A 16,001-nucleotide genomic window follows, 5' to 3' on the forward strand; every position below is an offset into this window, starting at 1 on the left:
AAAAATACAAACAATACATAAAACAAAATGTAATCTTTTATTTGTTGTAAATGATGTTAAGTTTGTTACTTGATTTGAATACAATTGTCGAACTGCAAAATAAGTTTAAAACGGTTTGAATGAATCGTTTGTTTTAATTCATTCATTCTCTTCAGCGAACGCGTACTACAACGTGGGTGTTGTTTTTTTATGTTTTCTGCTAGTTTTCTGCTACAGTTTGAGTCGTTGTTTTGCTATCAGGAAGATGTTCATTTTTCTACATTTGTTGGTATATTTCTGTATAAAAAAACATAATTTTGAATATAAATAAACGTTGAACGATAAACGGGAACGTTGTTTATTTGCCGCTGTTCAGCCAATGGAAACAAATTATCAAAGAAACAATAACATTATACACCGTAACTGCATGTGAACGTATAAAACGATGAGCATATATATAAGCAAATACATAATTCGACGTACGAATTTCGATTCGATGTGCGATGGTTTGTGTGTGATTTAACAAAATGATAATAAAAAATTGTAGTAACAACAGAGTCGAGCTGAATACGAATTATCGTGGAATGTATGATGTTTTTTTTCGTCATTCGCATGTAGACGAATATATCCATACTATGTGTACGATCACGTTCGCATCAAACTACCGTCTTTATTCTCTTCCAACCAATTAGCTAGTGCATTATTCCTTCTTACCAAGACGATTGAAGTAAAATTTTATAATAATTCTAAGACGATTTATCGGAGTCACCTCAATATATATTTTGTTGTGTATACACGCGCGTGTCTGTTTATTTTTGATACATTAAAATTGTAAATTAAAAAAAAAAGAAGGGAAAAAATGTCGTTATACATTCGGTCGTGTTTAATACTTATGTTAAGTGTAAATGAGAAGATTATGTGCCGGTCAGTCGAATCAAATACAGTACCAACCATCATTGATGCGGCCAATCAATCAAACATTACAATAGAAAATATGGTGTTGAGCAACAGTACGGAACCAACACCGCGTACATTTGATATTTGCGAATATTTCGTTGATCAAAATGAATTGAACACATTGAAAGTGCGAAATCGTGGAATCATCGTTGTTATGAAGCTATTTTGACAATTATGGTTGCGGCAAGTGACGCTTTTGAGTAAATTGGAAGCACGATTTCACAATGCCGACCATAAAAATGTGCGATTCATTATTGTAACAAAGAATGAAACAAATGGAGCTCGCATACGTAATGCCAGCCGACAATTGGAAGTAGTTGTTTTGAATAATACACGTAATAGTCAGTATTCATTACTGGAAGATCGATCGGTTTACATATTTGACGATTGCGGTCGAATTGTCTATGTTATTCATTATCCATTCAGTTCGGTGCAAAAGCCGTTTGTGAAGGCAGCCATACTATCAACAATTTACGATCAACCTTGTGGCTCGTGCACATTAACTGTTAGTATCATTTGATAATCGAATTTAAACATTTTGAGAGAGAAAAACAAAAACAAAAAACTATATTTAAATCTTTGATTTAGGGCGATTTCGATGATAGCTTCGAAGATTCGAGTATTTTTGAAACGGAAAGTGATACAACAACCACTGAATTACCTGAGGCATACGCACAGACAACAACTCTACAACAATTGGATCCATTGGTTACAGTTCAAATGACTAGTTTTGAATTTGATACACAAATACCAAGCACCGATTCGCCGAACATTGTTGATGCGATCGTTCGCAATGAAAATGAAATTGTTAAATTTAGTCCACCAATTAGTACAAGCATTTTAGATAATAACACTGATGCGGAATCATCAAGTTATGCATCTTATGTTGTACCGCTTAAAATTATTTTGCCCGTTGAGCATGTACATCGATCGATAAAGAATGATTCCTTCGAACGTTTCAATTATATATTGCTTAAAGTTGACGATGCATCTTATCATGAGCATATTAACAGTGATAATTCTGACTTCCTGCTTCCTGTTGAGCCCGTTAATCGAAATATATCACCAACGGATAGTGTCAAAACAGTTTCCGAAAGTGAATATAATGCGGACACAACGCCAAATATGATAAATGTCGTTGAACCGGATAGGAAAATCGATTTTAATACAGGGCAATACATTCAAAGGGACGACAGTGATGCAATTCTTGTTGATGCCGACGGTTATAAGTATGAATTGGCAAAACATTATGAAATCGTCAACGAGCAAGGCGAATCAGTGGGTGAATTTGATGAAATTGCCATGTTACGTTCAGACGATTCAGATAGGCCACATAATCAAATTTCAAAGCGTATTTTAGTCGACGAACAAATAAAACCGACAACGGAATCTACAGAAAATGCAAACAGTGACCAATACGAAGCTCATTATGCAAAGATATTTCAATGGATACATTATCACTTATAACGAATTGCTCAGTAAATTGTATTTGATAAATAAAACTCCGTTTTAATTTATTTGATTCTTTTCTATTTTTGTTTTTTTTTTTTTGTTTAAATAACGAAGTAGACTAATGTTTATTCCAATGCAACTTCATTGTTTTTCATTGCATTTTTCATTTATCCTAGCCGTCTTGTTTTTTTATTATTTCCCCTTAATTCGCTTCGTTTTGAACATGATTAATTTTTTTTTGTTTTAAATATAATAAGTATAACTCATGAAACACGCGAATTTAAGCAATAAACGAAAACGGCACCGTATCATTTTATATATTTTCTTTTTTGTTTGAAGAATATACATTAAAGAAACTGTCCAATTTTCGGTTTGTCTGTTTTTTTCTTCTTGTTGTTGAAACGCTATATTCATCTGTTTTATTACTTTTTATTATTGATTATCATTATTTTTTTTTACAGCATTTTATATCTTTCATGTATCGATTTCTTCAAACACAGCATTCACTCTTACTTTATCTTTCGCTCTTTCGAATTTCTAAATTTTTTAAAAATTTATTTGTCTCTTTCTAATTATTCGAGTTATCGAAATTCTCTCAAGCTTTCCCATCAAAATTGTGTACATATTTGAAGAAAATTTAATTCAAACAATTGCAAGATTCATAGAAAAAACGAAAATGTACTTTTTGTTGTTTTTCTGCTTACTATTCTAAACATATACATAATTCAAACACTATTCGTCAATGTATGCCAATAAATAGACATTAGGAATTCACTTAAGAGAATTTATAACTCTACTTTAGGAAATCTGCTTTTCTCATCAAAAAAATGGACCCTCGTCATGTTTATTTGAATAAGGTTCATATTTTCGAAATAAAAAATGTAGCAAAATGTGTTAATTAAAATAATATCATCGCCGTTGTCGATGAAGGATTTAATATACATAAAATTCGTAAAATAAAATTTACAAAAAAAAAATCTATCGAACATTTTTATTCAGTTTAAAGAAGTAAAATGTGAGAAAATCTAGCAATGCATAAATTGCATTTGTTTTAAAACAGACGAATTTCTGTTTGAATGATTTAGCATTCATTAGTATTGTGTTTTTTATTGCAAAATGAAATTATAATTAAAAAAAATTATAGTAATGTATATGTATATATATATATCAATTTTTTTTTAAATAAATATATTCGAACGAATTCATTGAATCATAATCATTTTCGGGATGATTCGAGCAGATCATTGTAAGTTGTAAATGGGCAGTTCACTTCAAAGACAACACCATTTAATAAATAATATTGTGTATTCACAACAACAACAAAAATTTAATGAGTTAAAAAATATAATGGATGAAGCCTAAATAAATGGAGCTAAGAATAATTATGATCTCAAATCTGTCTTTTAAAAAAATACTGAGATTTGGCATTGAGTTAAAATAAGTGCAAAATTAGGTCGCGTTGAAAATAAATGTGATGTATACCACTTTTATTTTCAATCTCGTTAAAGTTTCGCATTCATTTGAACTCTTTGTATTGTTTCAGTATTTTTTTTTAAGGGCAAATTTGAAATCATAACTATGCTTACACATTCAAATATAAAATGAAGAAGATGAAATGTAGAAATATTTGACTTTTACGAAATAAAACGCAGTTGGCAAATATTTGCAGTACAAAAAAAATCACACCGTTTTCAGTTTTGGTCGAAATCAACGTGCAGAATCTTGACAATATAATAGACTGATTCTTTTCGCATTTGTGAATATGACCGTATTGAATTCATGTCACCTAATTTTATAATTAGCTTTTTATAGTCATCACGAGCACAACAAATATAATCATAATTCGTATGCATATTTTTCAAAATTAAAAACAAAGCCCTAATCATTTCTTTCCACTGAAATTGTTCTGTTTTTTTTTTCTCTTAAAACTTTGATTGAAACATTGTGTAAGTGTATGTGTTCAAATTTGGAAACTGAAACTTTTATACTCATATTATTTTTCAACATTATTCATCATTTTGTTTTTATACAATGCATTAACAACCATTTCTTGTGTTTGGTTTTAAATTTATTATAAAAAAATATATTTGACTCAGTTTGATGTCACACTTGTCCAAGTTTTATACATAGATTTTATTTTTATACTTTCTGTGTCGTTTATGCGTTGTAAACGTTGGAGCTAAGATTAGTGTGGTTAATCAAACCAATGATTTCATGTTTTTCTTTTGAATTTTTATATTCTCTTTGTATTTGGGTCTGTTTGTGTATTTGTGTTTGTGTGTGTGTGTATATGTGTGTTCATGAACATATAAAAGAATAATTTATAATCATTCTTATTTAAACAAATAAAGCGAATAAAATTAGATAAAAATGTATTACTCGTTTGATGATTTATTGATTGGATTTGTTATTTGATTTCAAAATGTAGGAGTACCGCTTTTGTAATATATAGATTAAGTCGAGAAATATGCTTTGTGAATTCATTTTAATGAAGGATCATGAGATATACATATATTTAAAAAAAATAAGGTTTGTAGGATCAAAAGGATATTTCTGTGGATCTCGTCTGTTGAATGTCTCTTGTGATATAAATATTAACAGCAAAATAATTTCCGAATTATTGAAGAGAATAGAATTCTACATAACCGCTGTAGATTCAATCAGAAACGGTTTCGTTAGACGCACAATTGATTTAAATTATGCAATCCAGATTCAATCAGTTAATTTTCTTCTTAAGAGTATTTTTTTGTTTGTTCATGTCATAAGTTATTTTATATAACATATTCTTTTCTATTTTATATGAATATAATTCAAACAATGGCGCTATGGGTGATGTGATCCTTTTTTGTATACAACACACAGTGTTCCTTGTAATTTACAGCATACTTTAATGTTTTATCACATACGAAAGAAGAAACAAAAACGAAAAAAAGATCAAATTAAAACAAATTTGAAGAAAACACTCGAGTATGCTGGTTTTTCAGCGACACTTAAATTTTCAATTCGATTTGAGTCACTATTGAACGAACTTAAAATAAAATAAAAAATATGCAGTCCATGTGTAGTGAATTATGAAATGATACAGGCGAAAAAGCACAACGCAATACTATTATATACAAAGAGAAAGTTCTATCGTTTTATCAAATTAAATTTGATTGATTTGCACATTTGTTTTTCTCTTTCAAATTATTATGTTTCATGAAAATTTATCAACATCACATTCGCACATACACAGTATTTTTGTTCCTCTTAATAATACAATCGTAATCCGGTATATATGAATTAAAATCGACAGAAAAAAAAATCCCAATGAAAAAGTAAATTCACTTTTTTCTTCTTCTCAAAATTAATCGAAAATACTAACTAATACCAGATCTTAATGGAGTTTGGAGCCTTTTCTGTTTGTTTGTTTATTTTCTTTGTTTTTATTTATCGAAACTCCAAAATATAAGCCGTTTACTGTGTGTTCGTTCTGCTTACCACCGAATTTGGTTTTGAATTCATATTCGACAGTTTTATGTTCTGGCAACAACAATCGCTTTCCCAAAAAAAGGTATAGCAAAGAAGAGGAGACTCTGAGTTTCTATAGAAATCTTGGCTGAATAGAGTGATATGAACTAGATGCCGGACTTTGGCGATGAATTACGTATGGTGAAGGAGAAGTTGGTCGTCTGATATAGTGATGAATAGTTCCAGCTTGTGGTGTTAAAATATGATGGTGCTGTAATCATATGCATTGTTATAGACATTTGAATGTATAAGAAAAGAGTGTCAACGATTTTATGATGTAGAATGTTACCTGCATTCCGTGAACTCCAACTCCTGCTGCACCATGACTAGAACCATCGCCAAGATCCAATTGCAGTTGTAAACTTTCTGGCGGTTCATTGAGCTGTAAATGTCCCAATGAGGCCGTGGCCATAGCAACATCTGGCATTATTTCGGATAAATGACTTTCGGAACAAGATGCACCCTCATTTTCACCAGGCATACGATACATCATATTTTCACCTTCGGTTATTAGAGCTGGCAAATCATGACGACGCACACTACTTGAACCACTGATCGGGCCATAATTTTGGGTGTGCTGTTGCCGTGGAAATGTTAAATTTCCATCATAGCACGAGCTCAACAATTGTGCCGCATTCGCTTCAGTGGCATTTTGCATTGCAGGTGACGGTGGTGGAGTAGATTCTTCATCATCCATTGCATGATTTTCTGTCATTGAAATAAAAACCAAAAACATTACATTCCATTCGAAATTTGAGATTCGAAAAAAATATTTATTTTAAATGATATTTTTTTACCTCCATGATGGATATTTTCGGTGGATTGTGCTGTATTTATGTTAGTTTCATCATCGGCACAATAGCACGAAGTTTTTTCTAACAGATCGGCCACACCGTCGGGCAAATTAAATTCTCTCACAACACGTAACCGAATTTGACGGCTAATCTCTTGCCTTGACGACAATGGAAGTGACAAAGCTCGTTGACAACCTGGCGAGCCACGAAGTTTTTGCTCTCTTTTTGACATAGCCATCATTGTGTTTGGATCGGGTGCAGGTAGTGATGCGGTCACAACATCAGCCGGTGCACCATCTGTGCCCAAACGTGAAACCATATACAATGTGTCTGGAATATCTGGCATATGTCGACTGCGTCGCATTCGAAAAACGTCAATTTGTTGTGATGTGGCTGGATCCTCTAGCAATGTTTTTACTTCCTCATAGTAAGGCATAAACAATCGGGGCCGAACAAATAATCCGTGATTCTTTCCACCGCGTATCCATGCATTTACTCGGAAATTTTCACGCTCGTCGCCAATCATGTGCGACGGTGGTGTACTAACTAATCCACGTCGAATCGCTTGATTCAACACTTCACTATTCGGTGGCAAGACATGATCCATTCGAACTAATGGCAACAAATCTGATAAAATTTCACGCAATTCAATGTCACTCAAATCCCGTTTTTTTATTCCTTTTCGCGTCACAGAATGTGCCGTATGACTTAATAAATTTGGTTCACGTTCTTCCATGCGACGTATTTGAATGTGTTCAGCCCATTTTAAAACAGTTTGAAGTACTTCCAATTCGGATGCTTGTAAGAAATTACTCTGTAGTGCGTTTATCAATTGTGACTTGTCCAACTGATGCAAGACAGGCGATGCAATCACCGACGAAAATTCTTCACGCAAAAAATGGCATGATTGACGATAAACCCAGGCAGAGCCGTGCGGCTGATTTCCCCATTTTAATACTTGTGGCAGTGTTTCGAGCGTTAGCCATTCGAGTATTAAGTCTTCGCATCCTTGCGATAAAATGTCTAATTCCAAAAACCTACCGATTTGATACAATTCCATAGCTTCTTCCAATGGTGTCGGTCGCGTTCGACCTGTATGTGTCAAAGCTTGTACTTCACCAAGACTACCAGCACTGTTTCCACAACCGTTTCCGCGCAAAATTAGTGATAGATCTACGGTATCGAGATAGATAGCATGCAGTAATACTCGTGCATATCGTTTTGGTATAACAGTCTCATCAAGCACAATTCTAGTCGGTACATGAAGCGATCGCTCTTGATCCTCATCGTTGCGGATACGACGCAGTATCAAATTTCGAAAAAACGGCGAACGCGCACTAAGTATTGCTTTGTGACATGGCAACTCTAGTTTTGGTCGAAAGCCGTACTCTGAACTACCAGAATCGGGCCGATGGTAATCAGATCCTTCAGCTGTAAACACAAGCGCTGCATCAGCATAATCACCAGTTTCCAAAAGGTATCGCAAATCATGTTCAAGTGGATTTGGTGTACCGAAATCTTCGCCCAGTCGACGAAGTAAATTCACATCAATCGATGGATCGTGCGAACATAAATCGCCCGTGTAAAGATATCGCAAAAGCGATGAAAATAATGGCGTATCGACCGGTGATGAACGCAATTCTAAGCATATTCGCGCTCCAAAGCCAGGACAACCGGCCAATAAATCACGAAAGTACGGACATCGAACTGACAATAGTGCACGATGCACGGGAAATACACTTTTACGAAATACCAAATCACAGTCTGTGCAATATTTAAAATCATATAAAGACGATAGATCTTGTTTGAATGTTGCAGCTGGCGGACGTGCTAGCTCTGCTTGCACAGATAGATCTTTTAATGCGGCCAATGCTTCGTATTCCTCTAATAATGAAGCCAATTCAATTGAACTCCAATCGGATAAAAAATCACGTAAAACTCGCCCATGATCGCATGCCTTTGACGATCGTCGACGACGAATAAATTTCTTTTTAAGCGTTGCGAAACCAGTCACTTTTTTCCGACGTTGATCACGAATATAAACACCGCCAGACGTCGATGGGATTGGGTTGCTAGTTGCAGGACAATCAGCTGTTGATGTGCTCACACCCATTGTACTATCTGTCATACGTGGCCTGTCTTTATTATCACACCAATAAAAACCACAAGGCAATATACAGCTCCATAGACCAGCGTTCATATCTCAGATGGCGAGCCTGCAAACAAAAATCATCACATTTCATCGCATTTTATTATAGACACACATTATAAAAATATATATATCTAAATATCCATTGAAAATGAATCACAACAAAATCAACAACAAGTCACAGCGCAAACAATGCAGAAAAAACTATTATTCAGAACTTTTCAACATTTTCTACACTTATTTTCTTTTTATATTTTTAATTTGATTGCAAAACAATATTTGCGTATACTTTCTGCATGCTCGTTATGCGAACGAGAGAAAAAAAATCACTTTTGCTTTTCTCTGCATCAATCTATGTATATTGACGTTTTTGACCCAAATTTAATTGGATATGCTCTTTGCGCTACATGTACCAACACCCATATCTCCAATAAGTAATTTCTGCATGTTTACTGGGCTGTGCTCGAATGCATCGAACCATACGTACTTGAATCCATTTTAGTCACATATATTTTCTTTTATTCGGAACCAAAGTGAATAAACTGAACAGAAGTCAATCAAAAATTGATTATATATGGGCTCGTTTCTGATTTTTTTATGTTTTTCTTCTTTTCGCTCTCTCTCTCTCTCTTTCTCTCTCTCTCGCTCACTCGCTTCACAATAAATATCGAACAATCCAAATGTCAGCCATGTTTACACTCCATCAACCTTTTTCTCTCTCATTTTTGATGCAACACAGATAGAAAAAAAATTATCAATTTATTCTTTGATTTTCACAATAAAATCGATGGTACTTTGCAAATATTTTCAAATTTATTCCACCATTTATCAATTATAGCACTAAACTCAATATATTAAAATCGAATTCCGAATGCAAACTGGATAGTATATTTTATGTTTTACGTGTTACAGAAACAATAAATCTGTCCACTGTAATGTTCAAGTATTTTGTTTTGGTCGACAGAACTTTGGGATTGCCACTGTCAATACAGACATAACAGTGTTGCCACATGCAACTCAACTTCATCATAAATAAATAAAAGAAAATATATCACTATCAAAGATGGTATATTCATTTCACACATTTCTCCCATGGCATTATTTTCAGTCCAAAAAAATTGAATCAAAATAAAAGAAAAATTAATAACACTGATAATCGTATCAGGCAGGCAAGATGAGTTAACTTAGTTGGTTGTAACGATAGAATAAATCGATGATGTAAACTACGTCATAGTTATGTATGTGAACAAATGACATATGTTTGTAAATGTCTGTGCTTGAAAGCATCAGTACAAATCAGTTGTTGTCAATTAGGTGTTATGATGCTAATATAGTTGAAATTGTTTGAAAAATGCGTGCCGAAAATATTGAAATACATACAAAATCGATAACTGATGAATTACCAAATTGTATTTTTACTGGAATTGGTACAGCCATAAATCAATTGTATGACGAAAATGGAACGACAGCAGGCTTACAACATATATCATATGATAATAGTTTTCAATGTCAACAGTCAGATCGAATGTAAATATTTGCAATTTGTGCTATTTGCTTGTTCTTTTAATCATTATTAAAATATATCTTTTAATTTAATTTTGTTTAATTTGTTTTATTTTTCTGCTTGTTTGTTTTTTTATTCTCGTATAGGTCACTCTATGTGATTTGTTCAGGGAATGGTTTTTCGAAATATGCCAAAGAAAAACTCGTAGCAGAAATTTTATTTGGACAATTAAACGATAATACACATGAAGATGTGAAAGATGTTCTAAGGTATCTAAATCAAATTTTGAAAATTCACATTATTTTTTATTAAATTAAATGTGTTTCTTTAGGCAGGCTTTCAGTTCACTCGAAAGAGACTACTTGAATTGGATCGATGAGTGCCTTACACAACAAGTTCAAAATATGGATCAAATAAGAAATAGCAATGAAGAGGCAACATTACAGGTAAAGTGATAGTGGTTAAAAAACCCTCGACAAAGAACAACATTCAGTCCGTATTAACAACAATTTTGGTTATTTTCAGTCTTTTGCAGAACAAAATACCGTCTACGGAATCCATATAGCTCTTGCTTTTATCTACAATTATAAATTATATACTTGTAATGTTGGTAAATGTCGATTCATTTTCCATTCCGTTTCATTACTTATTGATTAATTTCCATTCGTTTCTTCTGATCATCCCTAGGTAAATGTCGGGTGATCTTATGCAAAACCGATAGTAGCAATGTGCTGCGAGCCGTTCAAATGAGCGCTGGCTGTGAAATTAATCAAGAAACCACTACATACGGATGGTAAATTGAACTCTAAAGTCTAAACCAACAATTGTATGCTAATTAATTAATTTTCTCGCATTTTCATTGATAGCGAGTCAATATTATCGCGATTAGAAATTGTTGGACCAATTCCATTAGACGACAGTCATAGATTTTTAGTCATGATGTCCTCTGGATTGTGCAAAGCACTCCAAGAAGTTCACAATCATGAAGAACAAAATGTTAATCGTGAACTGGTACAGAGTATTGTGCACTGTTTTCGAATAAAACCATCACTTGGGATCGTCGCCCAATCGGTCATCGAAAAAATCATGTCTCAACATTTGGCCCATCATATGCAACGAACAAACAATACTTCCTTCAAGAGTAGACCCGACATGACATTGATGATACGTAACTTCAACTATCCAATGCCAAATGGAATACAGTTTACACCACCACTACCGCCACCAAATAAGGTCAATAGCGCTACATTACAAATAAAAATCAATTCAATTTTCTAAAACATTTGATTTTCGATCCAACAAAAAAAAAAATATAGGTCACATTCAATCCAGTCAATCGAGAGCATGCACTAACCAATACCACAATGACAACATCATCAGAGCATACCAGTAATTTAGATACAACCAATTCGAATTACACAAGTGGTTCAACCGCCACAAATAGTTCCAATCGAAGTGAATTTTTTGATATAAACGTTCGAATCAACCCATATATAGATTTTTCCGATTATTATAAAAACATTGAAGTAGCCAAAAAAAAGGGAACTCTCCCAAAAACCATACGATTTAATTAATATAATAGAGTGTGGTCATTGTTTTTATTTGCACGTTAAGATGAATCATTTTGATTAATTAAAAAAATATTTGCTGTTTTTATATTTCTTTTGTTTGTACAAACTGTAATTTATTGTTGTTCTTGTTAATAAATCGACAAAAAGAAAATCATTTTTTCTTCTTTTCTGGCACCGATCCATCGTCATTTGTTGATTTTCGTTTTTGCGTATTCGATTTCTCATTGCCACTTTCAACATATGTCTTCAATTTGTCAGCATTTGGTGAATAGGCCCAATGAATCAGTTCCAAGTGCTCCTTCGTCGGTGAACCATTATCGTTAAATAATTTTGATTTATTTTCTTTGATTTTTTTGTTGATTTTTTCAAGTTGTTTATTTCGTATAATGTCCCAGGTTTTTGAATCATCACTTTTTGGATGCAATGTTCGCAAATGTTCATAGCGTCCTCTTGCTTTACCATCATAAATTTCAATAAATTCGATGACTAATTTGTCTTTGGGTTTATCAAATGCGGTGACGATGTCCACTGGTAAATATGCCATATTCTGGGCGCCACGATTTTCTCGATCGAAATCTTCCAAAAAATTGTCAAGAATTTTAACTCCTGCCTTGATTGATTGAATCTTTTCTTCATTTTTTGTCGATTGTAAAACACGCTTCGAATTTCCAATCAATCCTTTAACGGCCAATTTTTGATAATTGGGATCACGACCCTCCAGAATTCTATTTGAACAAATTCATTTAATAGAAACTAAGATACATTGTTCCATTCGTTTTACTTACTTCAAAGTGTTGAGAGCTGCTTCCTCGTCCTTGAAACCTATATTGAATTTAGTGCTATAATTTATAACTGATAAATGGTGGAATAAATTTGAAAATATTTGCAAAATACCTAGACCTGGAACGGTTTCGGGTTTCTCCTTGTCTTCTTTGCTTGATTCCGAATTCTTCTTTGAACTGCTCGATGCGCTTGGATTTTCTTCAAGCCAATTTTCAAACACTTTGATGGCTGCTTGAATGTTGGCTTTTTTATCCTCTGCTTTTGTTACTGGAAATGTAAAATTAACACTTTTATTCATTCGTTTAATTGGCGAGTTCTTTTAAACATACTTTGCAGTACACGTTTTGCCCGTCCCAAAAGACCACGCACCGTCAATTTTTGATATTGTATATCATGTTCAGCTAACAATTTAACAGTCTCTTCAGCTTTCTCTTTGTTTTTAAATCCATATTGCGATTCGGATTCTTCTTTTTCTTTGCCCATTTTTTTCAGTATTAAAATCGGACTTTTTAAAAGAAATTTATAAAAATATCAATTGTTTCACGTGGTTAGATCAAAATATTACGCAGAAAATTCTACTTGATAGCACGAAGGCCAAAACACAAATAACATCAGAGTATCACAAACTTATTTCATTGAATTCAAACGCTTGGGTTGGGGATAACATCAAAACAAAAATCATACATACATAATATGATTTTGGTTAAAACATCGCTGAAAATATCATAGTGACGTAATTTTATTTGTACACAATTTTGTTTCCGAGACACACTGTTTTTTTTCGTTTTCTGTATATTCTCTCTTTCTTTTGGTATCTCACATCATTCACACAGGCAGTCGCACACGTTTACAAATCGCTCACATTTTTTTTTCCGGTTTATATATTATTGTGTGTAGTATATTCGCTATTTCAAATATAACGAAGCAAAAAAGAACGTATTTTTATATTCTCGTTTTTCAAAAGTAACACAAGCTAATTTTAATATTCGGAATAAATTTATATACACATTTTTATTTTAATCAGTTCCATTTTCATTGAGATCGAACACATTTTTAGTCATTTTATTTATTATAGAAGTGGATCGTCATCATTCAAATATTTTACCTAAAATGTTTACTTTCGAAGAATAACCATTTTTGTTGGTTTATTCCAAGAACAGGCGAAAAAAGTTTCTGCTTAAAAAACTTAGTTTTTTTTAAAGAATACCCGCAACCAATATTTCAATTTAAGTTATTTAACCCTTATTATTATTATTAACCCTTAACCGCACAGGCTAAAACAGTAACGTAAGCGCACAGGTGGGGTCTTTTTGGACCCATGAGAAATTTCATACAAAACTTATGCAAAATGGTATCCAATGAGTAAAATATGTCATTTTATAGTTAAACCATAGCTTATTCCTTACTTTCCAATACAGCATCACAATTTAATATTGATTTTTATGGAAAAAAAATCAATTATAGCCAAAATGCTTGGTAGTTATTGATATGTACGACTTTCAGACAGTCGTGTCTTTCACTTATATCGCTAATCGACAGTCGTTGGCCAGTTAATGTGCTTCGTGTACTGCGCCGAACTACCTCTCGATATGTGAGATCAATATAGAGACTGCTTCCCGAAGGGCGATCGCACTTTGAACACTGTAGCTCTCTGGCATTTATTTGGTGGTTCAATAAGTCTTTGGCCTGACAACCAGGTCGTGTCACTAATAAAAAATCTCTTTATTTTTTAAAAGTACCATCTGTCTCTAGACTACTGGAAAAATTTCAGACGAATCCGTTCACGGACCTATAAGTTACAGCGCTTGAAAGAGACCAACCTCAAAATACACCTTATTTCAATATTTTATTACTTTATTCGGAAGGGAAGCAATTATATTGCACTATTATTCCACTCAGGGCATAGATAGAAGTCCCACCAAGCCACATCGGAAATAACAAAGTGATTCGTTATCAAAGTCATAGAAAATTAATATCACCTGTTTGGCTTTGAGAGACACCAGGTTGTGAAAATTTTGAAATATATTTTTTGTCTCTCAAGACAGTAATCTTTTGATTCAAAAAATTTAAAAATGACATAAATTAATCATTTGGCACCGTTACAACTTATTTCAGTTGATAAAACAATATTTTCAAAGACACGGTCCCACAAAACGCGAGCTCGAACAAAAAAAGGGATTATATGGCTTTTTGCGGACATATCGGTTTTTGATGACCGTGTAGACTATACCTTATCCCAAAATGGATTGAATAGGTTCTGTAGGATACTGCTAATTAATTATCAACAAAAATATTTACATTATTTGTGCATAGAATGCTTAAAACATCGCAATAAAACTACCATTCAAAACCATTGTGAACAAATGCGGCAGCCTCCGTTCAAGTGAAGTTTTCTTGCACAAATGTTGGACTGATATATCGAAATGTTCTGTTCCACGTGATGCTTCGGATCTATTCTGGATTATTCACTAGGATATTGCAGACCCTCAAAGCAAGATCTTGGATTTTTTTAATCATTTCTTCAAAAAGAGACATTTTTGGGGTAGTTGTTTTCCGTTGCCTGTATTATCACATGCAAAAGTAACATAGAACTTCTTACTAGCTCCAGTAGATAGAAGAGAGTCTGAACAATATCACCAAGCTTAGTTTAAGCTTTGCTGATAGATTTGTCTTACAAAAATTGTTGTTGATTTAAAAAATCGAATTCTTTTTTTTTCCATATTTCGATAAAAACTAGAGGTTGGTCTCTTCAAGCGCTGTAGCTTATAGGTCCGTGAACGGATTCGTCTGAAATTTTTCCAGTAGTCTAGAGACAGATGGTACTTTTAAAAAATAAAGAGATTTTTTATTAGTGACACGACCTGGTTGTCAGGCCAAAGACTTATTGAACCACCAAATTTAAGTTCAACCCTATGTAAACATTTTTCCTTCCTCTTCTTCTGCATTTTCAAGAAGCATGTGTGATATATCAGCTTAACTCTGAGACACCAGGTGGCAGCACATTTGCGTGATCGAAACCAATTACATTGCTTTATATGGAGTGCGATGAGATCGCGCTGCTTCCGTTCTTCCTCCATACTTGGCAAACATGTTGTTAGACGTTCGCAACAAGGCAAACCCTGCCACACCAGCAACGTTCACCAAATTCACGAAATATGCCCATACATTGTGTTTTGGATAGGATAGATCCGTAAGATCTCCGCAAGAGCTGGATCTAAGCGTGCGTAGGCCGCCGCATGATACATACTTTGATTGGCACGCCTGCTTTGATTTGCGCGTCGAAGCAACACAGAAAAACGAAC

At 33.5% G+C, this 16,001-nt stretch overlaps 4 protein-coding genes across 4 annotated transcripts; 2 read left to right on the forward strand and 2 right to left on the reverse strand.

Moving 5' to 3' along the window:
- Nucleotides 1-895: 895 nt before the first annotated feature.
- LOC116337615 lies at nt 896-2,464 on the forward strand. The gene is made up of 3 exons (XM_031762294.1): nt 896-1,063; nt 1,112-1,441; nt 1,525-2,464. Exons 1-3 carry the CDS (start codon nt 896-898, stop codon nt 2,401-2,403), a joined length of 1,377 nt encoding a protein of 458 aa, XP_031618154.1. The 3' UTR covers nt 2,404-2,464.
- A 989-nt stretch (nt 2,465-3,453) lies between these two features.
- Nucleotides 3,454-9,760, reverse strand: LOC116337513 (BTB/POZ domain-containing protein 7). Its single transcript, XM_031762138.1, has 4 exons — nt 9,329-9,760; nt 6,696-8,908; nt 6,188-6,606; nt 3,454-6,109 (listed from the first exon to the last, which is right to left on the reverse strand). The coding sequence occupies exons 2-4, from the start codon at nt 8,890-8,892 to the stop codon at nt 5,972-5,974; spliced, it is 2,754 nt and encodes a 917-aa protein (XP_031617998.1). The 5' UTR covers nt 8,893-8,908; nt 9,329-9,760; the 3' UTR covers nt 3,454-5,971.
- A 285-nt stretch (nt 9,761-10,045) lies between these two features.
- Nucleotides 10,046-11,948, forward strand: LOC116337543 (TGF-beta-activated kinase 1 and MAP3K7-binding protein 1-like). Its single transcript, XM_031762200.1, has 7 exons — nt 10,046-10,368; nt 10,492-10,614; nt 10,677-10,791; nt 10,871-10,955; nt 11,033-11,138; nt 11,212-11,578; nt 11,662-11,948. Exons 1-7 carry the CDS (start codon nt 10,193-10,195, stop codon nt 11,917-11,919), a joined length of 1,230 nt encoding a protein of 409 aa, XP_031618060.1. The 5' UTR covers nt 10,046-10,192; the 3' UTR covers nt 11,920-11,948.
- Nucleotides 11,949-12,023: 75 nt separating this feature from the next.
- On the reverse strand, nt 12,024-13,456 carry LOC116337552. Its single transcript, XM_031762211.1, has 4 exons — nt 13,029-13,456; nt 12,811-12,966; nt 12,702-12,738; nt 12,024-12,641 (listed from the first exon to the last, which is right to left on the reverse strand). The coding sequence occupies exons 1-4, from the start codon at nt 13,180-13,182 to the stop codon at nt 12,068-12,070; spliced, it is 921 nt and encodes a 306-aa protein (XP_031618071.1). The 5' UTR covers nt 13,183-13,456; the 3' UTR covers nt 12,024-12,067.
- Nucleotides 13,457-16,001: the final 2,545 nt, after the last annotated feature.

The sequence above is a fragment of the Contarinia nasturtii genome, unplaced genomic scaffold (assembly GCF_009176525.2).
Source record: "Contarinia nasturtii isolate CC-2019 unplaced genomic scaffold, AAFC_CNas_1.1 Cnas_scaffold_285, whole genome shotgun sequence".
NCBI lineage: Eukaryota > Metazoa > Arthropoda > Insecta > Diptera > Cecidomyiidae > Contarinia > Contarinia nasturtii.